General features: G+C 46.2%; 1 protein-coding gene across 1 annotated transcript; it reads right to left on the bottom strand.

The window, feature by feature from the left end:
• Window positions 1–1023: 1023 nt before the first annotated feature.
• Window positions 1024–24734, bottom strand: LOC128750080 (protein bicaudal D homolog 2-like). The gene is made up of 10 exons (XM_053850243.1): window positions 24205–24734; window positions 14955–15167; window positions 9228–9380; window positions 8525–8739; window positions 8205–8451; window positions 7062–7319; window positions 6797–7000; window positions 6155–6703; window positions 5668–5819; window positions 1024–2498 (listed from the first exon to the last, which is right to left on the bottom strand). Exons 1-10 carry the CDS (start codon window positions 24442–24444, stop codon window positions 2156–2158), a joined length of 2574 nt encoding a protein of 857 aa, XP_053706218.1. The 5' UTR covers window positions 24445–24734; the 3' UTR covers window positions 1024–2155.
• Between the last annotated feature and the right edge of the window lie 961 nt (window positions 24735–25695).

The raw sequence follows: 25695 nt of genomic DNA, 5'->3' as shown, positions 1-25695 counted from the left end.
TGATCACCCTGGATTTTTTTTTTTAGTGTAGAACATGGCAGTAGAAAGGACACGGCATGACAAAAACAAACTTTAAAATGAGTAATAGATGGTAAAAAAAAAAAAAAAATCTCAGGAAGAAGTGTAGATCTGAGAAACAAACCGACGCACACTCTCCTACACGTTAATAATAGTTATAAGCCTCTATAATGAAAGTGCACAGATCAAATAAACAGTGTGAGCTTTACACAGAGAAACAAACTCATGTCCACTGGCTTCTCAATGGAGGGATCGCTTCACTGACCTTGTGAGTCATCGGCTCTCAGCAGCTGTGATTTAGGAAGGAAGAGACGAGGTATCACCACACAGGAAAAGCCAATCCAGATCAAACACTTCCCAAAGTGGAGTGTCTTCTGCGCTAGGTTACGCATCTCACACGCAGGAGCGGTTAGTGTTAGGAAGCCGATGACTCACAAGTCGGTTCGGGACGGGCCCGGGACACGAGTCGCTCTCAGCCGACATGCGGGTTAATGACAGTTCGACATGCAGGCTTATCGGAAACGGACGCATGAGGAACTGAAACATGGGCGGAGCCTGCAAGCGGAGGTAGGAGGAGCTTCATTTGTTTAGGAAGAATCACGTATTGAGGGGGAGGGTCTACCTGCTGCCTTTAGAAGGGGTCTGAGGGGTCAGTAGAAAGTTTATCTTCTGGTTCCACCAGATTTATCACCGAGCAGGACATCGCAGTCCTCCATCCGCGCAACTGATAACAATGAATACACCAGTAACTGAAAAGTGATGGACCTCTCGAGAGGTCAGACAGCCTCGTCTCCGTGCGCGGCTGAAGCAGGGTTGACTTCCCTCCGCACCTGCAAGACCCGGTCGGAACACCTTGGGAGAAACCTTGCGATCTTGCAGGAGCCTTCTCCACAAATCAACCCTGCTTGTTAGCATCATAAAGCTAAAGTCTCTATGATCCACAGGCAATACATGGATTAGTAAACACAAGCCCCACTTGTCTCTTTTCTATTTGCTTGTATGAGGTTAAAGCTATAGAGAAAACCACAACCTTCCTCACGAAAAAAAAAAAAAAAAAAAAGCACACGCCGAGGGTGGCCCTCGCAGGGACACACGCACACACACACAGGCAGGAGTGGGGGAGGAGGGGGGCGTTTACCTGACGGGAATATTCTCTCTAGTTAAAGGGGCTGCCGGGGGAACAAGCTGCTGACAATCTAAAAGAGAAGAGGCCGAAGACCAAGCAACAAGACACTGGTTAGAGACATAAGGAACAAATTCTCAGCCACATAATGAGTTGAGCCACTTCCCCGACAAAAGCAAATGTAGGGCGAGGAAGGACAGCTCCGGTTAAGACAGGGCTTTACATCGACGGATGTTTTAGTTGTCAGGCACTTCTGCCGAGCTTTGTATCAGATATGGTGCCTTTTTTTGTGCTCTTTTTGTTTCAAAACGATCTGTGTTTGCCGTTTAACTTGAGGCACCTGTGCTGAAGTGCACTTCACTTGGACGTGGGGAGAGAGACCACACTGGAGCTGTCGCCTGACAACCATTTGTTTGCTTCATGTAGAGCCCTGTTTGCTTTTTTTTCCACTCATATATCACATAGAAAAATAAAATCAAGACGCTTATAAGCGATTCAGCGGCAAAGCCATGCGGTTCTACTGCTGCGCCGGTGTGCTAGTCGTCATCATCATCGTCATCCCGGAGCACAAGCCCGCGGTCACTGGTGCTCCTTAGCTGATCGAATAGAATCGGCAGAATTCTGAATATTTGCATGCTTGTCAATGAGCTGACAGATCAGTCCTGGGGGAGCCAGGACTTTAGACAGGAGCACCAGCGCCGACACATCTTTACAAGTCACTGCCCCGCGCGTTACAAAGACCAGGTAAAACACTCAGGGACCAAACACCAAAGCCTTTTCAACATATACGCTGCGCACGTCGACAAAGGAAAGAATAGACACCCCATAAACAATCACAAAACCCCCTGTTCGATCGGGCCCACATGCCATACATGTCTAATACAATCCGAACTCTAGTGCACACTGTACACATTCCCTTAAGCGTTTACACTAGCACAACACGGACGGCTGGTTAGCATGAAGCTAAGCGAGCGAGTGGGGCTCTTAAACATCTGTACACAGCGGTCCTGCATCTCAGTCGCAGTAGATCTTGTACTTCTCGCTGCAGAAGACCGCCGGGCCTCCCAAGATGCCGCTGGGCAGAGCGTTGTGGTGCTCCGGTCGGCCGGAGCAGGTGAGACTCTGACTTACGTTGGAGTTGCTTCCGTGAGGGGCCCTGCTTCGGGTTTTAGCGCGCCCCCCCGAGCCACCACGGCGCGTCTGCTCAGTGTCGAACTCCAGGTCTTCCAGGCGCTGAGTCAGAGCCAGTTTCTGCTGGATGGCCATGCGCAGCAGGGAGTTGAGGGTCTTCTTCTCGTCCTCCGCTGCGGCCAGCTGCCGCTGCATCTCGTCCAGCTGCGTGACGTACTCGTCACACCTGCACGTGGAAAAGACAGAGGGGGTCAGATAAGACGCCACAAAGAGCTGGGGTCACCAACACGCCAAGATCAAAACAAAACAAAAAAAAGGTTTTCATAAAATAACCATCCTATTATGTTTGATTTCGTGACTCCATTTCTGTCACACCACTGGTAAGTGTCACAACTCAGCAATGAGTCAAGTATGTGTGACCTGATGGTCGCCCTTTGGGTCACACAGTACCCTTGAAGTCACCTTTATTGCTCTGTTTTATCAAGAAGCCCTGAGTGTGTTTGTGAAAAAAAGCAAAACTATTCAAATCTTAAATCTATCCATTTGCCGTCACATATCGCTTTTAATTTATAAACTCCGTTGACGACCTTTCACCTAATTCAAGAGCGTTCTGCCTCACTGCCAGCAGATGGCGATCGTGAGTCACACAGTAGCCCAAACCAGTCATCATAGCAAAAAAAAAAAAAAGACGCTTAAAGCATCAGCACATATTTAGTCACATTTACGCTTCACCGAGGGAGTGAGTGGTTAAATATAGATGGAATACACAAAGGTTAAAGGATTTAACCTCAGGGTCACAGAGATGATCCTTCCTGCGTCACCTGAGTCAGGTGAGGGGCGGAAAATGAGTCTTAATCGCTGCGAGCTGATCGGGCCATAATCTTCACTCTTGCTGCAGAGGTGAGATCAAATAATAGTCCAGTGGCTGCACGTGAGAGACAGCAGGTAGGGAAACTGGGTCAAGCTTTGGGGTGAACTGGTATCACCCCTGCATCATCATAAGTCGCCTGTAAAGTCAGGGTTCAGTGTCGACGTGGGATCAGGATATAATCTGGGGCGACCCAGGCACAGTCAAAACATCAGTAACAGGCAGATGTTTTCGCCCTGGGTGCACGTGGTTGAGCTCCACGTGAACTCTGGCCCCGCCGGATCACCAACATAAACCAGACCCCCCCCCCTCTTTTGCATGCAGTTTGATTCCCAGCGGGACACACATGCACACAATGGGGATCAACCCTGCTTCATTAAACCCAGTATGAGATGGGTTTGGGGGGGACCTAAACGTGTAGGGGAGGCGTTGCTCGCAGACGTGGGGGTGTCAGTATTTTCCCGGGAAAAACAGAAGAGTCTATTCTTGGGAGCAGTCGGACACAAAGCGAGGCTTTTTTTTGGCAAAGTGACAGTGAGTGTGAGGGCACAATAGAGGAGACGGGACGAGGGGGGACGCTGACTCGGGACAAAAACAAGCTCCTTTATGATCCAGATTGTAAATTAAAAAAGACTTTCAAAAGCAGCATTTGAGTGTCACACATAAATTCTCGGTCAATGAAGTCGACAAAAACTGATTCCACGTAAAAAGGAAACTAGGGAAACAGCAACACATGTCTGGTGAGAACGTGACTTCAGCTCATGGCTCAACCGATAATTGGCTGGGATCCTGTTGAGACAAATCTCCATGTGGAATGTGGAGGCCAGAGGCCGACTGTTAACATGACACTTGCAGCTGGAAACACACATGATCATCCACTGCATGCATCTCCAGTAACACAGGGAGTTACACTGGAAAATATGCAGCCCACACTCCCTCCCCTTATGTGAGAGGCCACCCATTTGTCTGCAGAAGTTTGAGAGATCCAACTAAAATGATTACCATGAAAACAAGACACATTAGTCTCCTGTAGAGGGCTTCAGATGAAAGCCGGACCCCTTCCTCCCTTTCTTCTGCAGAGGACTAGTGAACCGGGTGTTCGGCGGAAAGGGAAGGACAGGGTGGATGGGTGAGGGGGTGTGATGGTGGTACAAAGACAGGGAGTGTGGGAAACCTCCGTCAGACAGCTCCCCCTGCCTCTTTTGGAGGACCACGTCCCGTCTTGATTGTATGGGGGAGAATATTTAACTCTTGAGAGGAGACTGTTGTTTCGTGATGGGAAGGTGCAACTGGAACTGTGGGACTGGAAAACATTGGTATCTTACTTCAGCTGCTTGTCCACAGTGTTACCAGGACTGCTTTCCTCGGCTACTTTAGCCCAACTTCAAGCTATTGAGAAACTATACGTCACTGTTTATGCTCCATAATTAGGACCCTCAAGAGCCAGGAACAGGAGCCACATTATATAATGCATAAAAACTGGCTTCATTATTTTATTATTATCATTACTTTGTAAAAATAAGGACATAAGTGGGAATAAAAACAGTGAATAAAAAATACATTATTATTTAGATTATATTACTTTACATAGTGCGTGTTAAGATTGTTTAATGTGAAAACAAAGAAAATATTTGAATTATTATTCAGAAAGATCAAACTACAGGAAGAGAAAAGAGATTATATTAAAATTAATTAATACGATGGGTTAACTAAATCATTAAGAAAAAATGCAACATTTAAAGTATTAAAACAGTTCAATAAAATATGTCAAAATAACCAACTAACCACCCAAACTAATAATAAATAACTATAAAACATTTTTATAGTGCCCAACTGCTCCAATAGAAATGATGTGGGCTCCACTCCGAGTCTCTGATGACATGGCCTGTGTGTTTTGAAAACAAGTGAGCCGCAACAGATGATGCTGAAGGTAAAAAAGTGCCGTATTCTCCAGCAATTTAAAGTCCCTATCTGTGCAATAAGAAGCACAAAAACATGAATGTGGCCACCAGTTTGTATTGAGCGGTATGTAATCCCAACCAAGATGAGGTGGGATTATACGCAGAACCTTTGACCCGCTTCTCTTCAGAGTACAAAGGATTAGCGAACGTGCAGGACCATCTGATCCCCCGCCCCACTTCAAACGTGCACACAAGTCACCGGCCCCAAACACGACCTAAGTGACATATTTAAATGATACCCAGATTAAATACCTTCTGTTCTCTGCAGCCATAGTGCTGTTGCTTTTACATGATCTCAGAAAACAATACCCTTGTGTTACCATGGAAACTAAACCGGCCGGCAAAAACAATGGATTATATGTGTGCCTAAGATTACCTTGCAATATCTGTGCATTAGTACTGCGGGAATTTTGTTTGTTTTCCCACCAATACTGACGTGGAAGCATATGTACATAGACAAATGATGGCAGTCACTTCTGAGTGGATAGTTTCAATAAGAATGGAAGTTAAATCCAACTGGCATTACAGTGTGTTTCATGTCTCCCTTGATGTCTGCTGTTTCTTACCGCGTGGCGAACATCGCTCGCAGGGATGAAAAGGTGGCAGCATCTTCTTTCAGCGCTTTGAGTTCGTTCCTCAGCTTCATCATGGTCTCGGTCACCATGGCCTTCTCATTCTCGTACTTGCTCTTCAGGTTGGCCATGGCCACTTCAGCCGTCTGTTTGAGCGTTGAAGAGAGGAAAACAAGAAGACAGACATTTAATGGCACAAATTGAAAACAATGCTTACTAGCTCCCCTTTGATCAGTGGCTATGTTTTGGGATCATCTTTCACACATAGGTTCCAGGAGCAACTGCCCCCAGATCTACGGGTCAGAATTCCCTCAGATCATCACCCTGCTATGTCTCAGTAGCAGCTGCTGCTGTTGTTGTTAACACCAGACTTTGTTACAAAACATTTGCTCAAACAGCTGAAAATTCCCAAAATAGCCGTCGCCTCCACTCCCTCACTGACAACTGCTGAGTCGTGAGATGTTTTCATCGAACAACCAACCTGCTTGTTGGCTTTCAGGACGGCCCTCAGCGTGGCAATCTGCTCCCTCTTGGTGCTGAGAAGGGACTTCAGTTTGAGGATCTCCTCCATGCAAGCCTCCTTGTCCTTGTCTGCGACGGTGCCCAGCTCCAGAGTGGCCACCCTCTGCCGCGACAACTCTGTGGTTCGGTCCACCGCCAACTGCAGGTGCTTGATTTGATCTCTGATGATGGCCACCAAGTTGTAGATGTTCATGGGCTCACGTCGGTGGTCGGACACCGGAGATGGGAGGGAGGAGACGGGGGACGGGCTTCCATCACTAATGTCGCTCTTGTTGCTGTCGGAGAAGAGGCCTTTGCTGAGCAGAATGGGGGAGCGGCGACCGCGGCCCTCTGGGCTGCTGCGACCGCCCTTGCCTTCCTTATAGAAGTCGAGCATGACGCGGTTGGGGGTCTCGTTGTTGCACATGCACACGTGGTTGTAGAGGGTGGCGAGCTCTTCGCTGAAGGTGACCAGCTCGTCCTGGGCCACGCTGAGGCTGCCCTGCGACTCGCCCGCTACATCGGTCAACTAAAGACAGATAAAGAGTATGCATTACTTCACCATCGTACTTCTCCACCAGATAGTCAGGAGTCAGGAGTACTATGTAGAGGAACATCTCACCTTGCGCAGCTCCTTCTCCAACTGAGCCTTCTCCTCGATCTCTGATGTTCTTGACTTCTCCAGGGTAGCCAGCTTCTGGCCCAGCGCTGTGACGTCGTTCTCCAAACGGGTGCGTTCTTCTTCGTACCGAGATTGACAAGCCTGATATTCGGCTTTAAGAGTCTTGAGCTCCTCCTTCAGCTCTCCTGCTTCAGACACGGCCACCTGAGTGCAGACCAGAAATGTTTACTGTTCATATTTTACCAGCTGGAATATTCCATCGTACCTTGTACTTGCACTCCAGGATTTCAGGTCCGTTGATGTCCACTTCGTAGTAGTCCCCGTCTTCGTTGCTGTCGCGCTCCTTCTCGTTGTCCAGGGCTGACTGGCGCTCCTTGCTGGCCTGGAGCTTGCGGATGGCGTTGAGGTTCTCCGTGAGGCGGTTGACCTTCTCCTGATGCTCCGACAGAGCGCCGTTAGCCTGCTCAAGTTGTTTCTGGGAGTCCTGCAGGTTGGACAGCAGGTTGACCTTCTCCCGCTCCATCTAAAAGGGAAGAGAGGTCACCATGAGATTCTGAGCTCATGTTTTCATTTCAACATAATAATGTGAATGGATGAAGATGAATAACAGTATTAAATGCGAGGACTAGCTGTCATGTGGTAACACAAGCCACCACCAGGGTTGTGTTACCCAGGAATGCGAGGCAGGAAGCCCAGTCGGCTGCCGTTGCAGTCCGGCTGACCTTGAACATTTGCTGTTCAGCTGAGTGTCTGGCAGGGGACCAGGTGGGTCGCCTTACACACCAGAACACAGTTGTGGCTTAACTGTAAATAAGACACACAAATTATCCGCCAAAAAAACAGGACGCAAGGCCTCGGCTGACAAAACTAAAACCCCTACATCTAAATCATGAGGGATAAAGATGAGTAGTGGAGCGACTGGTCAATAAGTAGGACTGTAGGTTTTAGTGAAGTGAGCTCATTCTTTCCTGCAATATGAGCCAGTTGGCAGTTTTGTCTAGCTGTGTCTGCCTGAAATAGAGCTGTGTCACGGTCAAGAGTGTATTAAAAAAACAGAATAAGTAAATTGTACTTTCTAGAATGTCTCTGGAAGACAAGGAGAATCTCATTCCTGCCTGGTGACCATGGGACCTAATCAAGTGCGGTCTTAACCCGCGGTGTGGTGATCAAGCAGATGGCAGGTCGTCTGGTGCCACCACCCGCTGCCTCAGTCTGCGGCGTGTGCGCTCACTGGATTAACTCAACCTACCCAAACATGGCATGGACTCTCAACGTGACTCATCCTAATGGAATTTGGGGTTAACATGAGTGTGTTGAAGAGAAAGGGAATATTAAACACTCCTGTATCGGAGATTCAAACGGGACGGAGAGCAATGATGGGGTCCCCCCACACCCTGAAAACACGTACCTGCACAAGCTGTTGTTTGAGTTTCTGGATTTCAGAGATGTGCAGCTCGCTGAGCAGGTCGTCCACGAGACTGGGCGCCGGGTTGAACAGCTCCTCCTTCTTGGCCGGGGAAATCCTGTTGTCGTCGGCGATGACGTTGGCCAGTTTGTTGAAGCCGTTCTCAAATCCATGCAGGGCGTCGTCGTTGTTGGGTTCGGTGGCGGCGTCGTCGCTGAACTTGAGCCCATCCAGGGAGATGCTGAGGGGACTGAAGGAGGTGACGGTGTGATGAAATGTTCGGTGAGGTGTACGGGTGTGTGCAGGGGCGTCGTGTCGCTCACCTGTTATACAGAGTGTCGCCGATGTTCATGTAGTGCGACAGCTCCTTCCTCAAAGAGGCTTTCAGCTCACGCTCTGTCTTGATGGTCTCCAGGGCTTCCCCGAGCTGCCGCTCTGCGATCTCCTTCAGACGGATGGCGTCCTCCAACTGGCTGTTCAGGAACTGAGTATCTTCCTCCAGGCGACGGATTTCATGCTTCAACCCTTCAAACTCCACCTGTGGGGGGGTAAAATGCTCATCATCAGAACACAGCATATCAGTCACGCCTGACACGATCCTGCTTAATAGAGGAAAAACCACATCATTGCTCATTACGCACGCGATCCAGAGCATAAGTGGATTTGAGGAAGAATTAAATGAAACAGAAGACTATTTCTCTCCCTCCATTATTAACTGAAGCTATTACCAAGCACACTGGCGTATTAAAAAGCTTCATATTAAGTGCAAATAGCGATCAAATTTGAATTAATCCTGAAAGTCTGACGGAAAAGTGTCGCTGAATTCCATATTAGCATTCATATTTCAGCCTCTCATCTCTTTTTACTAGTAGACATTGTTGATATCTTCATGAATATGAGAGTAACAGCTCATGTGTGTTGCTGGTGAAGGGACAGGTGAAGTAGCTAAATCAGGATCAGGTGTCAGTTCATTCACCAAAGCGCCATATTGTTTGGTTAACAGGTCGATTGGTGGCACGTTCTCACCTGGCTCTGTTTCAGCATGGACACCTGCTTCTGCAGGGTGATGTTCTCCTCCTCCAGCTCGGTGTAGTCCTGCAGCAGACGGCCCTCTCGGAACTTGTACTCCTTGATGTCGTCGCGCAGCTGATTCCTCTGCAGCTCCACCATCTGGCTGTTCTGTGAGAGGTCAAAGTCGAGATCGGGTGAGAGGCGTCAGCAGCCAAGCTTCTTTGAGGTCGTTTGATTGGATGCCGCCGCTTTAGCTGGACCGTGGGGTTTTAAACCCGTGTTCCATCTGGGTTTGTTTTCGATATGTTTGAGGAGGAAGTGCCGGTTGTCTGTCCGGACAGGTGGCGGCACTAAAAAGTTAAGGAAATCCACTTACGCATCCAACTGTTACCAGCATTTAATGGCAACGCAGCAAAGTAGAACCCTTATTATCTAAAGAGGAGATTAGCCTCTGAATAAGAGCAATCAACTGCAAAACTAAGACAATATTTAGGGGATTTTTTATCAGTAAAAAAACTCAGGTGCTTGAACTACCACTGCAGCCTTCTCTGATGCCGTGGAGGAGAGCCACCATCAATAATGCAAAGGTATAAAGAGGCAGGAGATCTGACCCTCCCCCTTATGCTGCAACAAACTCGCACCCACATGGATTCAATCCACTCTTCTGAGCCACCTGCTTCATTTCCAAAACATCAGTGTGAGCTATGCCAAGTAGTTTCTGAGGGCCATCAGAGCGTAGGTAGGTCAGGCTTATGACATGAGCTTCAAATGAGAATACGAGACTGACCATCTCATGCTGCAAACGGAGCAACACAAACCCGTCTTTTTAAGCGCGAGATCGAGAGATTAACACACGACGGCGGATGCGTGTCGCCCTCGCAGGAGTGTTGGCAGGGGAAACTAGCACCCGAGGGATGATCAGCCTCTCCTCTGCTGCCAGGTGGCCCCTTCCTCTCACACCATGTGTCCACATTGCTCTTGTGATCAGTTTGCCAGCGCATGCACATAACTATCAGCATCATTCCTCAAATAGAAACAGGCAACTGATGAGACGGCGGTGAGAGGACGTCCGTGGCGATAACATTGTTTATTAATAACTGCAAGGTCAGCAGGTTTTCAGCTTCCAAAACACAACTAACAGGAAGTTCTAATTCTGACTTTGAGTTGAAACCCTGATGAACTGATCCTGCTACATCCCTACTGTGGCTCTGTGTAATAATTAAAACTACACAGAGCGAATGTTTGATCGCTATTAATATTCATCAGGGTGTTCAGAATTTCTAATGACTGGGGGGCGTTTGGAGTTCAAAACCGACCCAATGTTGGTGCACTACTGAATACTGCATGAAGTTACATGTTGGACTGAACCCTCAGAGAAATTACAGACACAAATGATGGTTCTAAAGTTCCTGCTATACGTCCCATAATCCACAGCAGCTGGTTGGTCATGTGAGTCCTGTGTCAAGGTCACGTGAATCAGCTGGACACTCTGCGGTTTAATGGTGAATGTCGGCCAGCCGTGTTTAAGAGGGCTCTCAAGTCTGATTACCAGGCCTGCGACCTCTGACCTCCACATCAAGTGACAGAGGTTGACATGAGTAAACCCCCCTCACCCGCTGCAGTTGAGGATGCACATGCTTTCCTGGGTTTAGACACACTGATCAAGGGTAGGTGGTCACATACCGAGGTGTGATATACTGCGCCATCTGAGGTGCTGACAGCCGGGGGGTCGCCTTCTGTCACTACAGGTGATGTCTAGACAGCTGCCCCACACCAAGTGGGTGGTGGAAATTAACACTTCATCTTCACTTGTAACGAAAGAAAACCCACGTCCAGCGGAATATTCAGCTTAAATTAAATGGCTTTCACGAGGCACAGCAGCCGTGGCGACAAAGTTTTAGGATTAACACAAATGTAGATTAGAAGTGTTTAAAGCCTCGGCTGGTTATAATGCCACTGAAGCTTTTATCAGCTTTGCACACTTTATTTAGTTGCACATACACAATCATGATTCTGCCACGCCACACTTTTGGAAGCCATGAATCATCCTTCTTTTCCCTCCGCCCTACATAGTCAAAAGAGGCTTCCGCGTGGAAACGCTAAGTGCAGACCAGACCGGCTGTTTTATTTATCTGCTTTCCAGTAATGGCGACCTCCATTTCAGCAGCACCCGACTCTCCCCTGCAGCTTGAAAATGTGCCCACGCCTTCCCATCTGAGCAACCAACGCTGGATGCTGCTGCAAAAATACGTCAAAAACACCCTGTATTATACTGAAGAAGACGTCTGTGCTTGATGTTAGCTCCTGTTATTGACTGGTGCTTGTGAAGCTCCTGAAATCAAGCAGGACTCCCATTGGAATCAATTGGACCAACAACTCTCTGAAGTGCTCTCAAATTGCATCACACAAATCAATCCAGCTCAACCTTGCGGATGGTTAGCTCCACAGGGATGTACTAACTACTCCAGCGTCAGAAGAGCTGAGTTCGAGGTAACCAGCCATGAAGCAAGCACCCACACCATCACCAAGTATCTAGACTTCAGAGGAGACAAAAGGGAATCATTAATGCAGGTCTACGCTGAGTGAAAGAGTCAGAGGCCTCCGGCAACTGTCAGTGTGTGGATAAGAGAGATCACTTCTATCCGACTGTAACTGCCGTTCAATTCAGCGAACCAAACTCCAGTAAGACAAAAACAAAGTCAACCAAGGTCACCCTTTTCAAGTCTCCTGAGAGTTTAGGTGAACTGCGCCCCTTCGCGTGACAGCCCATAGGGGTGGCAGTGTGCATCACTGCACTTAAGAGTGATTTTTAGGTCACTCTTTGGCAAGCGCAACAAAGACTGTGCACGTTCACGCCCACTAAATTAAGTGCATGTGCTAATGGCACCCATTGATATGTTTGAACATGGAAAACCTCGACTGGTGCCACGGGCTTAAATCCGGAGTGGGGCGTCGAGGGCTCCCTGGAAACGGCGAAAAGAACACACATTATTAGCGGGTCTGAAGCAAATCCTCCAAATTTATTTCACAGCCGCTCCGTCGGAATAAAGAGGAGCAAATACGCGGAGGTCATAAGGCAACAAGCTGAAGCGTGCGCAGGCTTAATTCATGCTGGCTGCTGCGGCCTGATAACCCAGAAACATCTGGAGGGTTTATCTGGGGGTGTGTTGTGTAGAACACGACGTAAGCAGTGGCAGCCGAGCGATCTGGACATCCACTCCCGCCATGTCAGCAGGAACCTTTCAACACACGTGCATCCATTAGATTGCAATCAGAATAATGGACCTCCCTAAATGAGCTTAAACACCTGCTAATGACCTTTCAAATCGGAGGACACGCCAGCCTCCTGTCACCTCCTCAGCCAGGTGTTTAATCCCACTGAGCCAAAAGGCACTTGAGTTTACGCATGATGTCGCTGACGCCACATCCAATCCCAGCTGGCATCAACCTGTTCCACAAAGAAGCTCCACGTAAAACTGATCAGCTTCGCGGCTCGTGGACTCAAAGGTCTCTCTGTCAGGGGAAAGGGAGACCGCCCACTCCAGACATGAGATTGAATTTAGTCAAGTCATGCCCATTGGAGTGCGCCTCCTCACAACGTTTCTGCTTCTTTGTGAGATACGTCTTATCTTCGCTCGGGGGTGTCATTTGAGTCCGCGGCTGTCTGGGAGGTGGAGATGGATGTATGTGAGCAGCTGGAACCAAAGAGCTGCTGAGCCAATAGGGAGACAAAAGCCATTTCACACCGGCTGATGCTTCCGGGTCTGCGTGACGGTGGAATGATGGCGTAATGTGCGTCAACAGAACCACCAGTCAGCGCTCTTACACCCAGCTAACACTAGTCCTCTCTCATTTACAGCCACTTCTCATTGAATCACTCCTGACTCTGACAGATTCTGTTGCAGGGGAGCAACACCTTCTGGCACTGGTACCGAATATACTCCCATTAATCTGGCCTCCTCCTGCTGCTGCTTCAACGGATTTCGGGACTAAATCTTTTTCTTTCATGCACGTCTTATCGTCGTACTGCTCCCGCAGGCTGTGCTTCTGGGCTAATTCAAAAATCCGAGAGACAATGGCCTCTTTTCAGCCTTGTCGCTTGGCTGACAATGCCAGCCAAAGTGCCCGGGTGCTCTCCGGTTGGCAGCCACACACACTCAAACTCCCCAAATTACCATCGAAATAGTGTCATTATCTGCCATGGATGAGGCTAGTTACACTTCTGCCACTTTTTTTTGGAGCCAATTAGAGCTGGCTGGGGCCCACACTGGAAAGAACTGGCGGCATAACAATCCCACTGTTGACCAGTCCAATACAAATGTAGCTCTTTCCGTGGGTCTAGTTTGCAGAAAAGCACCTTGCAAGATACGCGTGGATAACAGAGTGTAACGCGTTTTCTCTCACCAACTGAAGGCTCGCATTCACACTTGTACACTGTCAGAAAGCACAACTTGTGTTAAGCCTGGGATCATAAAGTACATCTGGCTTCTACAAACGTCAACTTGAGTAGCAGTTGACCCAATTAAATTGGAACTGGGAGCCTTCTGGAGCTTGTTGTGGTGGACATTTTTAAGTCTTACTCACTAATCTGGGTAAGAAATGCTGCTGACATCTGTCTTAAACTGAGCTCACGGAAAACAGAATCCTCACAAGCTTTTGAATCGCTGCAGAGGGGAATGTGTTTTAATATTTTACGCCCTGGCGCTGGAATCAGGACCCCGACATGCAGGCAAAACTGCTTATTTGACATCTACAGAGCGACCAGAGAGACCAGGGAATCTTTGATTCTGAGCATCAGATGAAGTATGTAAGTGAGAAAAATGAGTTGGACGCTGATGTATGTAGAGTCACTCTGTGAGTGGGGAACAGACAGGAGTGGAGAAACTTGGATCACAATGTGAGTCGGGCTGCTTGAGTTGTACTATGCGAGGCGATAAATCTCTGCTGGTCTGTCATGACAATCCTCCCCTCAAGTTACCACCTTAACCCCCGTCTTATTATTCCAACCCTGAACTTGGTTGTCAGGGGATTGGTGGTTCTTTGCTTCAAAGAAACCGCTCTTAAGGTGAAAGGCTTCTTCTGCCCTCATGTCAGATTTAGTTAATCTCTCTGCTCGCTTTCATGTCTCGTCGTCTTTATGTCAAACTGGCCTCTTCAAAGCTCGGCTGATTCCAACCGACGTGTCTTCCCTGTTAATTCAGCACCACTACTACACACACACATGACCATGGGCAAAGACACACTCCGGGCCCAGTCTCAACTAAAGAGGTTAATTAGCTGTGAGTTATAGAAGTGCATACAGGGGGAGAGGAGGTCAGACATTGTCCAAAACGGGGGCACAGACAATAAAGGTTTGCATTATGGGTGTTGAGATTTGAATACTAATATGTTTGGTGGAATGTTTTGAGTTCCTTGTTGAGCCATGTTTGTGCAGAAGAGCAGTGAACCCAGGGGTGGGGCAGCCAGTTCATCACCAGCAAAACAAAACCCTTGACATGAATTTGATGTATTCATTGCCCCACTTGAAGCTGCATTTTTCCCATGAGATTTTTGTTTTTCTAAGACTTGATTATTACTCCGCCCTGACTTGCAAAAGTATAGAAGGATGTTAAGCTTGAGGACAAAGTGTTGGACAACATCAAAAAGTCATTGGCAAAAACGTCACTTTATATGGAGTAAAAGAGGCACGAAAACAATATATCTAAATAGTGAGATAAAGCTAAAGAAAGAGTCGCCTCTTACCTCTCTCAAGTCCTGGGAAATGATATTCAGGCGCTCGTTGTCAGACTGGGTGTTCATGAGGATGTTGCGTGTCTGGCGAAGCTCGTTTTGCAACTCCAGGACCCTCTGCTCGTAGTAGGCCTCCTTACAGGCCGACTCCTGGATCAGAGACTCCTCGCGGCTTTCCCCATCGGCGGCCACCTTCCTGTGGTTGGAGTAGGCTTGTCCGAAGGCCTGGAGAAAAATACTTGGTCAAAATTTTGGCTCCCTCTGGATTCCATTTAAGCAAATACTATTGCGGGAAGTTTGACTGTACTGTACGTGTTATAGGAGCTTCAATTGTTGCAGTGCAGTAGTGTAGAAGTAGTGGGCCATAACTATGTATCCATGTAGCTATGTAGCCGGCTGGAAGGAGTGGAGTGTATCAAGCTGAAGTATCGTTTGAAACATTTGTGATGTATTTTTGCAACATAAAATGTTCCTCTTCAAGGTTGTTCCCCACAAAATCCCATTTGTGTGTTTAACAGGAGGCCTGGCACTGCGAAGCAACAACACTGGGAACATGGTTAGCTTCCATCTGGACTCCATCATCCCGCCCCTTCCCCCTCTTGTTGCTCCCCCTTAAAAAACAAGACATCGGCCTTCTGTGCACGTGTGACGGGGTGGCTCTGGTTTTGCATAAATCAAGCAGCAAAAGTAGAGCGGATAAAAGCGTGTCTCTGGGATCATTAGAAAATCTGCTGTCTAAGACTCTTACTATTTGCATGGATGATATCAGATTATGAAGAAAATGAGTGACTTGATATTATATTTTCATTGATGGTTTTAATACAAACGGATTAATCGACAGATGCAGCGACACAAAAGAAAGGCACCAAGAAAACGAGTCATAACAGTGAGTCACTCCAGAAGAATGTAGGTTACAGGACTCTCCCTGTGCTTCAAAATAATCTCCCCACAAATTACAGATTTCTCCACCAGTGTAACCAGCTGTAATCTGATGGAAAATCTGGTTTTCATCCGGAGGCTGGAAAGCAATCCGCAGTCACCTGGGGCACAGAGTCTGCTGGCCTTGTTTGCAGCCGCCCTGCACTCGGCTTTCTCTTTGACCCGCTGCCCCCACAATTTCACACGTGACGGGCGGCTGCAGGATTTTCCCCTCATTCGACGGCAAATAGTAATAATCCCTGTAATTCCGTTACAGGAAGGAAAATCTGGAAATTTGTATTAAGTCGAACTGACCTACTTGTGGGACTTTGCAGGCAAATAAATGTCTCGGTAAAACTAGTTCAGTGGGTTATTGTCATTCACCTCTGTATTGCAGAAAATACCTTCGAATTGAGATTAGGGAGGACACCATATTGAAAGATATGATTTCTTGGTGTCATATGGAGTCCATCATTTCAATCTCCCGAAGCCCCTCATTAACATGAATAGATTAAACAGTCATTCAGCAGACTGGATTATCACGATCAGAGTCCCATCATGAGATTCCTGGCGCCTGGCGACACCAATCAAGGGAAACCTGACCTCTTAAAAAAAAAAAACTAGTGACCCGACGGCTTTAATCTCAGCACCCGGACTGGTGTTTAGGCTACTTTTACAGGGAGGGTAAATTTGGGACGCACGCGACGGAGCTTATAATCTCTGTGAGCTGCCTAACCAATTTATAATTCATCTCTAAACTTGCCATATGCTGGGTTTTTACATCGGACATGTGAGCATGGATTATTAATCTGCTGAAGAGCTAATCAAGGCGGGACTTGACTCATAATATGAGCGGTGCAGATGAGTGCACACAGTTGCGCTGGGCGTTATCATGTGATCATCAATGAGAACATGATGTGTATGGTTCTGTAATTTTGACAGTGTAACCACAACAAATATTGCTCAGAAGCAACAGGAAGTGACCCGTAAATCATAAGACCCACGGTTAAAAATAAAAAGCATGAGATGGGTGCACATCCAGGGACAAGAATAAAGAAGAGGACTTGTTTCTCTTCATGCAAAAGCTTGTTAGCACAAGCTAAGAGCAGATGAAAAGTTTCTCTGGCAAGTCGGACCGCTCAATTTTCTCCAGAACTGAAGCCGGCAGGTTCATTTTAGAGAACACACAATTGTTTCAACAACAAGATGAGTAATAGTTCAAAGCACATAGCCTTCTAATTTGGTTCGGGAGCGGTGATTACAGACGCAACAAAGGTTTTCTGTCCAGTTCGCAGAGTGCTTTAAAGACCTTTTAGGTGACTTTGCAAAACAGAACAGCAACAGCCTCAAAGGAATTTCTAAAATTCAAAAGGTCAATTGGGAAAACAGACTTTTATGAATAATATAGGAAAGAGAAGAGCCACTTTCATTATGGAGAGGAGAACACAGGAGCTCAATATTTTATATCCATTTCTTTATAACAATGGAGCTCTAATATTGAGCAACAACAGGGTGCAAAATGTGTCTTCCAAAGAAGGAAAGGGGTGGAATTATATGACCTAACAGGAAGTTGGGGGTCGCAGATGATGCAAAAATCATCGTAACTCGAGAAATCACATGAGGATGAGTAGCTGTGGGATCGTCTCCATTCCTCAACGCTGAGGAGTAGTGCAACACTGTGACACATTAGCGTTTCTGCAGATGAAAAAAACGTGTCTGGGAAGGCTGAATTCCTCTGCAGAGTTCCAGCAACAGCAAACACTGGCCAGTGTTGACTGTGGCAGTGGAGGAGAAGAGGTGGAGCAGGAAGAAAACAACCCACACGCTGGTTCTCCAGCCGCGTGAATCGCAACTCACGTGGAGACATCGCTTGTCATGATAAACAGACAAGGCCTCTTTCTCTGGCTTCCTCTCTATTCACCAGAGACGTGGTGCCTTTATTTGGTAGTCCATTTGCTCTTGATAATACAAATATCTTAGGGCCATGGCTCGACGTTGAACTCTGGATTCACCCAATAAAACAGCACATATAACTGACTTTTCTTCCCAGACGTCTCAGATTATTTCTGCAGTTTCTATAATAAATAAAGACTCTTCAAGCCAACTCAATGTAAGAACCATCATCGAGTCAAAGCAATGGACACTGTCGAATGAGTAACAGAAAAGCAAATTATTCATTCTGCCCACACTCTTTACAAGAGGAGAGGATGGATGTGAATTTGAAACAGCCTTGCTTTCATCTCTTCATCCACTTTTCAGCTCCCTCTCTAGCAGTTTCTCACCACACCAAATTCTCAAGCACAAGCTTGCAAATGAAACGTGCTTGCAGAAGAACTGGAATAATGTAATAGTGAGGAGAGAAGAGGGGGTGTTGAGGCAGAGATATTAGCTGCTGCTGGGCACACAGCCATATTGATTTTCAGCAAAAGCACCAAACCGTTGGGCCATTATTCAGTCCTCGGCATTCTCACATTTCCCACTACTAGTTCCCTCAACGTGCCCTCGAGTCAGCCGTTCAGCAGCACCTGGGACTCGGCCCTTGCTTCAGCCCTTGCTACAGATACCAGAGAAAGTCTCTCGAGGGATCCACAAACACTGTGAGCGGCTCATGTTGTAAATCCAAGTTCGCTGCCAGCCAACAGCAAGAAAAACACCAAGCAAATATCACTGAGGGAGAGCAACACATATATTTTCCTGCAAATAAAGAATACGCCTCGGGACTGCTGGCTGAATGCAAGTGAAGGACACGAACTATGGAAAAATAAACTCAAAAGTTGAGATGAAAGGGTTGCAGTGGGTAGAACATGTTGGACATCTCTCGCTCACACTAAAACAAGGTGCTGTCCACTGACTAGTTCTGTGTCGGCTCATTTCAGAAGTCCAGTTAGTGATAAGAGCTTCTGTTGTTGCAGTGCATTGTGGGCTCCTGAATAGAAAGGGAACACCAATAGATCCCAAATTAGATAACGGCTAAATGTGTGACTTTGTAGGCGGATAAATGTGTAAATAAATTTAAAAAAAACAAGAAAAATTCTAGCACATTATTTTGCTACAAAACTAAAATGTGGCATTACATAAAAAGCTGGTTGATAATTGGTGGCTACACAGGAACAATACTGTGTTCTGGTCTGCAAATGGAAGCACAGTGTCCTATTAGGTTTAATCTCTCCGTCGTGGGCTCATTCAGACAATCATTATTCATCTAAAGCCCATTTACATCTCCAATGCAAGGACAGCATGTGCCTGCTTGGAGTCAGCTGCTCGTCTCTGACGGTGTCTGGATGATATCTCCTGGACCATGCGCCTGCACACCAGGGGAACAGGCATCATCACGGTTACTATGCCAATTACAAAGACATAGTAAGGCGGAAGAGGAAGGGCAGGGGGCGAGTGCATCACAGATGGTCCAAGACCTCCCTATCTCACTCCTTGCTTGAGTGTACTCCCAGCAACTCCCAACATATACTGAGGTTGCTTTGTGGTCCGAGCCGTAATGTTTTAGAAATCTTTTCCGTGACTTAAAAAGTGTTATTTGTCACGTCTACAGCTTCAAAGACAGTGGAGTGTGGCAGCTGGGGGTCAACAGATGGGGCCACACACATGCAGCTTGGAGTCAGCCAACGGCCAAGGGATAAATCAATATTTAAAGTTTAAAATCAGTGAGGTTTAGCTTTTTTTGAATACTGAATGACGTACAGTACACAAACCAAACAATAAAAATCCCTACATTCTTATCACCAATGAGAAGAGGCACATATCCAACTTCAAAGATTCTAAATGAGCTCATTGCTTGGAATACACAAATGACATTCTGAACACACCCAACAACTGCTGCTTTGTCCTCCAACCGTCCCCCTTTGTCTTCCTCTCTGCCCACCTAAATCTGGGTTCAGGCCTCCTGGGAAGGTCCAGCACGTGCACAAAGAGAGACGCAGACTAATGTCCCTTGCAGTGATTGACTTTTCCACAACTGCAGCTGATGCCACGTATAATGAAATGCATTAGTTGTGATTCATATGCAGGAGCAAGCGGCAAAATGGTTTTGAATGATGGCTCAGAAAAAGTTGGTATATTACAAGCTTTCCTGTCTAAAGCAACGTGGCACTCCACTGTCATTTAAATCCGACATAGCGCCTTGAAAGAACGGCTTTTGTTCCCTCATCTAAACAGAAAGAGATTCCCACAGGAAACCCAGCAAGGCTCAGTGCCCCCTCTTATCTACAACCTCTTTCCCTTCACGTTTTCTGCTCCTCTGAAAGGACCCCATACAGACTGGCAGCCACCCAATCAAAACACCTCCCTCACTTCTAGTGCGTGCCGTCAAATCCTGACAATAAAACTCGACTCTTTTCGCAGTTTTCGACTTATAATTTTGCCTCCGGGTTTCAAATTATGAGAGGTAAGAGAGTCTTGGGACTGGCACGGTACGATCAGAAAACCACTAGCCTAGTTACAGCGACAGCCTTGGGAAGGGAGAGGAGAGAAGATACAGTGAAGACTGGTGTTAAATGAGTTAAAAAGAACCCCAGGGCAAAGGGACATCCCTTAGAAATTGGGTTTGTTAATGTCTGAATAGACGCCCTATTAGAGGCAGGGGACCCTTTTATGAATCTGCCCTCTGGTTTAATTCATTTAAAGGGAGACCGGAGCCCCCCACTCAGTTATACACCAGTTAATTGAGAAGAAAGAGCAAGACCTTACAGGAAGCTGAACTGAGATGGACAACTCTTTGCTTTTTCTTATCTTACACAAAATTACAGCACATCAGATATGAACTGCAAAAGAATTTCGGTCAGATGCAGACTTCCTTGTCCACTGAAAATCTCCTCACGAGTAAACAGGATACAGACAGAGGAGGTGAGGGAGGTGAGCAAGTTCAATTGCAGGAAGAAGGCGAGTAACCCTGACTGTGGTTCAAATACTCTTTGGGAACTCAGTATTTCAACTTTAACTTTTGCCAAAGGCAAACAGGGCTGTGGTTGAGCAAAACAAATAGTGCGTGATAGACACAAGATGACTGTTATGCAAACTTGAGATCACATTTTTTGTTCGTCATATAAGTGAAAAATAGCATTGTTCCACTCTGCTCGGTCACATGAACGCACAATGACAACTTTGTTGACGGAGTCTTGCGTTTCACTGTGTGACATTGTCCTGATGAAGCCACGTCGCCATTTCGGTGACTTCATCCTCTGCTTTTAGCTGCAGCAGTCTCTGTTAATTGGATTACACAGGAAGCGCGACCTTCCATGGTTGCAATTCTTCTCACTCTTAATCGGTTGTATATCTCAGATCGTAGTACGATTTTCACTGCGGCTAAACAACAAACTACTTTGATAAGACCTTTCTATAAAAGCCAAATTGAGGAAAACATATCAGTATTTCAACACAAGGAAGTTTAAAAATGATTCACCGAGTGAAACAAATCACACACTGAGGTCAGGACCATTTTAAATATCATAATCCTCCTGAGTAAATGTGGCCTTTGCTTGAACTACGTTTGATTACTCAATAAATGAAGGGCAAATGCTCTCAAAATTATAAGGGATTATCTGAAGGTCATTTTACCTAAACCGGGAGGAGCATTTCATTCATTACATTCCATATGGTCTTCCTGCTGTCGACAGCATCTAGTGGAGAGCGCAGTGGTTTCTAACTGAAAAAATCCGGGATGACTATCTGTTTAATCTAAACTCCCAGTCCAAAACACCTTCCATGTCCCTGGAGTCGCAGATGAACCAGCACAGCAGAAACACAGACCTCAGCAGGTCCGGTCCACAGCCAATAGCATTCATCCTCTTAGGCTCAGAGTGCAGGGATTTGGGACTTCATTTAGTGTAATTTAGGAAAGATTACCTCTGAACTTCAGACTTGTTGTCTGTATAAATGGAGTGCTAGAAAATTGAGATCACATTGGGACGTTCAAATCCCATTTTATGCAGACGATTATCTAATATAAGACTTAAAAGGATTGGTTGAGAATGGAACAGATGCCCCAAAATATTCACAAAGAGCTCGCTTATTTACGACTCTTCACATAAAACAGTTGAAGGGTTCAGTGACCCACTGGACATCTTCATCATGGCCCTGGTACATCTCCTTTACTCATCAGCCATTTTAAAAGAGACCAATCCTTTCACATGCAGTCTGAATGGGACGCGGCTTTCACTCTCAGCTGGCATTTAACCCCCTCTTCATCTGCGACACCCAAGACCTGTTAACCCCTGCGGGCTCAAACACACAAAGGTCAGCTCACTGAACACACAGCGCCCAGGTTTTACTGAGCTGAACAATATTTAGGCTTTTGGTTGTTTGGTTGAATTCCACAATGCAACAGAGGCAGCTGGGCCAACACTGACACTGGCGACACTGTGTGTGGTTGGTGTGTGTGTGTAGGTAGGTAAGGGGTGCAGGGTCCTCACATCTGCTCCATAAACACATCAGCACCTTATCAGATAAAATAATCAGTCTAAATGTGACTTTAAGTCAAGATGATTTCATCAAGAGGAGCTGCTGACTCCCATGGTACAACCACTGTCATCAGGAACTGCTCAACAACAACTAAATCATTTCACCGTCACTCACAATAAGAAGCGAAACATTACAGAATACACCGCTCCCTACACTTCCATCCATCCATCCGCACTCTCCCCACAAGTCTCCATGTCAGCTCAGCTAATAAAGGGATGTGCTACATCCCTTCAAATTGAGGCATACAGCAGTGCGCTGGTTACTAGGCAACAGCACGGCTCACCATCCCTCCATCTTCCTGCCTCCAGAGTAACACGTGTGGGTGTGAATATGATCCTCCTATTAAGGGTAGGTGGACTACCAGGAGCAGCATTAAAGCCATATATTTATGAAGTCCAAATCTGACCACATCAATTTACGAAATGCACTGCAGTATATTCATATACTTTTTTTCCCATTGCTAGAGAAGCTTCTTCAGCACTACTCTCCACTCTAAAGCCTCCGACCACAAGATAAGTCGAAGGAGATGACGGAGGAATGTGTTTGCATTTCTCTTGCGATAACATCATCTCAGTCTGCAATAGAGAGGCTGGGGGTCTAGTGATAACAGTGGTCTTTTCAAGGTTACAATGATCCGCCACCAGTGTGACCCAGCCTTGGCTCCGGGGATAAGCAAACAATTGAGGCCAGTCATCAACAACGAAGGTTTATCTTTAACCATATGAAGCACTCCGATTGCTTGGTCGACTCAAGGCACTAGGAAACACTACTGAGTACAGATGGAACACAGAAAAATGTGCTCACTCTTAGTTTACTTTAAGAGCAAACCATCAAGAGAGAATTGGTGTAAAGGAAATCCGACATGTACACACTCAATTCCATAAATCATTTGATAATTCTATGGGATGAAAGTCCAAATCTACACCAAAGAAAAATACATTGGAAAACCGGGGACAGAAATCTTAATCTGAGGGCTAAAAACAACCTTGTGTGAGGGGCTGACACAGACAAGAAGGAAAAACTGTAACCTCAAAAACAAGTACGTTTTGCATTGTCCGGATAAGACTTCTGCATGTTGGTTTACCAGAGTCCAAGCTTGTGCAAAGACACATTTAAACAGCCACATATCTCATACCAGGATGTGAGCAATCATGAGCAAAAAAAATGTCAAAGCACCACAGATATTCCCCCCATGACGCGATGTGTGCAGCTGTTTTTAGAAATGTGTACTTAGGAGAAGACAAAAGAAGACAGACCCAAATGACCAGAGGAAGTGCAGAAGAGTGAGGATAGAAGGAAGTCGCTGCTGAGGGGAAAAAACAGATAGATCCTTACAGCAGCACTCAACTGTCGGCATTCTTTCCATTCCAAAAGGGTGAGAAGACTGAGCGGGAAGTTTTAAAATTCAAATCAACACACGCCTGTTAAACAGGCGAGTCTTGTTGGCATACAAAATCCTCTTTATTATGTTTCTTGGGTCATCAAAGATTTTGTGTGGGATTTACGCTGAATCTTATGAATGTCAATTCAAATAAACATAAAAAAATCACAGTATTCTTTGAAAATGTTTCTTCTAAAAAGTGGGACAGTAAATGCAAGGCTGAGGTGGAGTAGTCTGGAGGAAGGGGCATGAATTAATAAAGGTGGTATTGCAGTGGTGGGGATACCCTGGTGGAGGAGGGGGTGGAAACACCCACTCATCATATCACAGTTGTGACCTTGTAGATATATATTTGAAGGAGTAGGTGTTTTAAGTTGTTCACATCACTCTCTGGAAATGGGTGTTTCAGTAGCAAACACATTTTTTTCTACCACATGTTGCTGGTTCACTTAGAGATATATGAATATGAATATGAAAATGCAAAGGTCCTACCTCCTTCAGCTGGTCCAGCTCCTGCCTGACGGCCTCATACTCGATCTCGAGGTCATCGTACTGCTGTTTGAGCTGCTGCTTCTCCTCCAGCACCGCCAGCCCGTACTCCGCAGCCTGGATCTTCTCGTTCGTGGTCTCCGTCAGCTCCCGGGAGAGACGCTCGATCTCGATCCGCATCCACTCGGGCCTGGCCTCCAGCAAAAGCTGAGGGTTGGGGTATCCCTGCTCATCAACAGACATGCTTGTTACCGGCGATCGACTTCACAGCGAGGATGTTGGAGTCTCCAAGCGGCGTAACCTTGAAGAACCGAGCGGTCGATTAAATTTGTCTGTGTTTGAATTGCATGATTGTTTCAGTGGCGTGTCGCGTCTGTTATCTTTGGTCGCCGCCGGGTATCTCCGACGGGTGAATCTATCGGTGACGGTTAGAAGCGCTCCATCGTTGACGCACAGCGCTCGCTCGATCTCTCCCCGGCTTGTTGGAGCTCTGGAGTCAGCCTGGGACTACCAGCTGCCAAGACCACGGAATGGATTCGTAACTTCCGGCTTCTGCTTTCATAATAAAGGAAAACGTTCACAATGTAAGACAGAAGGATCGTGCTTTTTAATTCCTACAACGTAACAATCTAAACAGCGCTTAAATCTATCTTTAATATGAGTCCCGCCAGATTACGACATGCCATTTCGATTACCGTGACTAAGAATGCTTTATTTTGAAAGCCACCTCAATCAACATCCTCCTGATTCCGCTTGGAACAGCTGAGCGCTTTTCCAACCGTAGCACCGCCGGCACAGGCGACCCATAGGTTAGAGCAATGCATGATGGGAAACGTCGTTTTATTTCGAAAGCGCACTTATCGCAAAGGGGAAGTAACGTCACAAACAAGACTGCATTACCCAGAATACCTTAGGCTTTTGCTTATGTGGAACGAGGAAGTCCCAGTGCCGAATGTTGTCATAGAAATAAACGTCTCTCTGGTTCCGCAGAAGCATACGATGTGCTGCCATCTGCTGGAGATAACTGGAGAATTTGCATTAGTTTAATGATAACAACCAAAATAAATATAAACGAATTTTTTGAGTCAGTTTACCCACACACAATACAACCACGCCCTTGGGGCTTGATATGTACTTGATAATAAAAAGCATATTTTAAAATATTATGGATATTTTACTGTATTTCATGAATCAAAATTGATGATAAAGTGTGACACTTTTTATTTATGACATCATCATAATTTACGGTAAACAAGTCCATATTCTCAGACATCATACAGTTATTCATGTATTACAACACAGCAATTTTAGAGATTTTAATTAAACTAAAAATGTAAATTATTTGACACCCAAATAAACAAACACATACTGATGTTTATTTATGTTTAACACTTGGATTCGGGCCCCTTAACAAATGTCTACATCATGAACTGATCTCTAACAGCCAAACTAAATCTGACCAGCTTTGCCGCTTGTTAAGCCAATCAGATTTTA

This window comes from Synchiropus splendidus, chromosome 18, assembly GCF_027744825.2.
Source record: "Synchiropus splendidus isolate RoL2022-P1 chromosome 18, RoL_Sspl_1.0, whole genome shotgun sequence".
Taxonomy (NCBI): domain Eukaryota; kingdom Metazoa; phylum Chordata; class Actinopteri; order Syngnathiformes; family Callionymidae; genus Synchiropus; species Synchiropus splendidus.
This window is presented reverse-complemented; position numbering and strand designations above follow the sequence as displayed.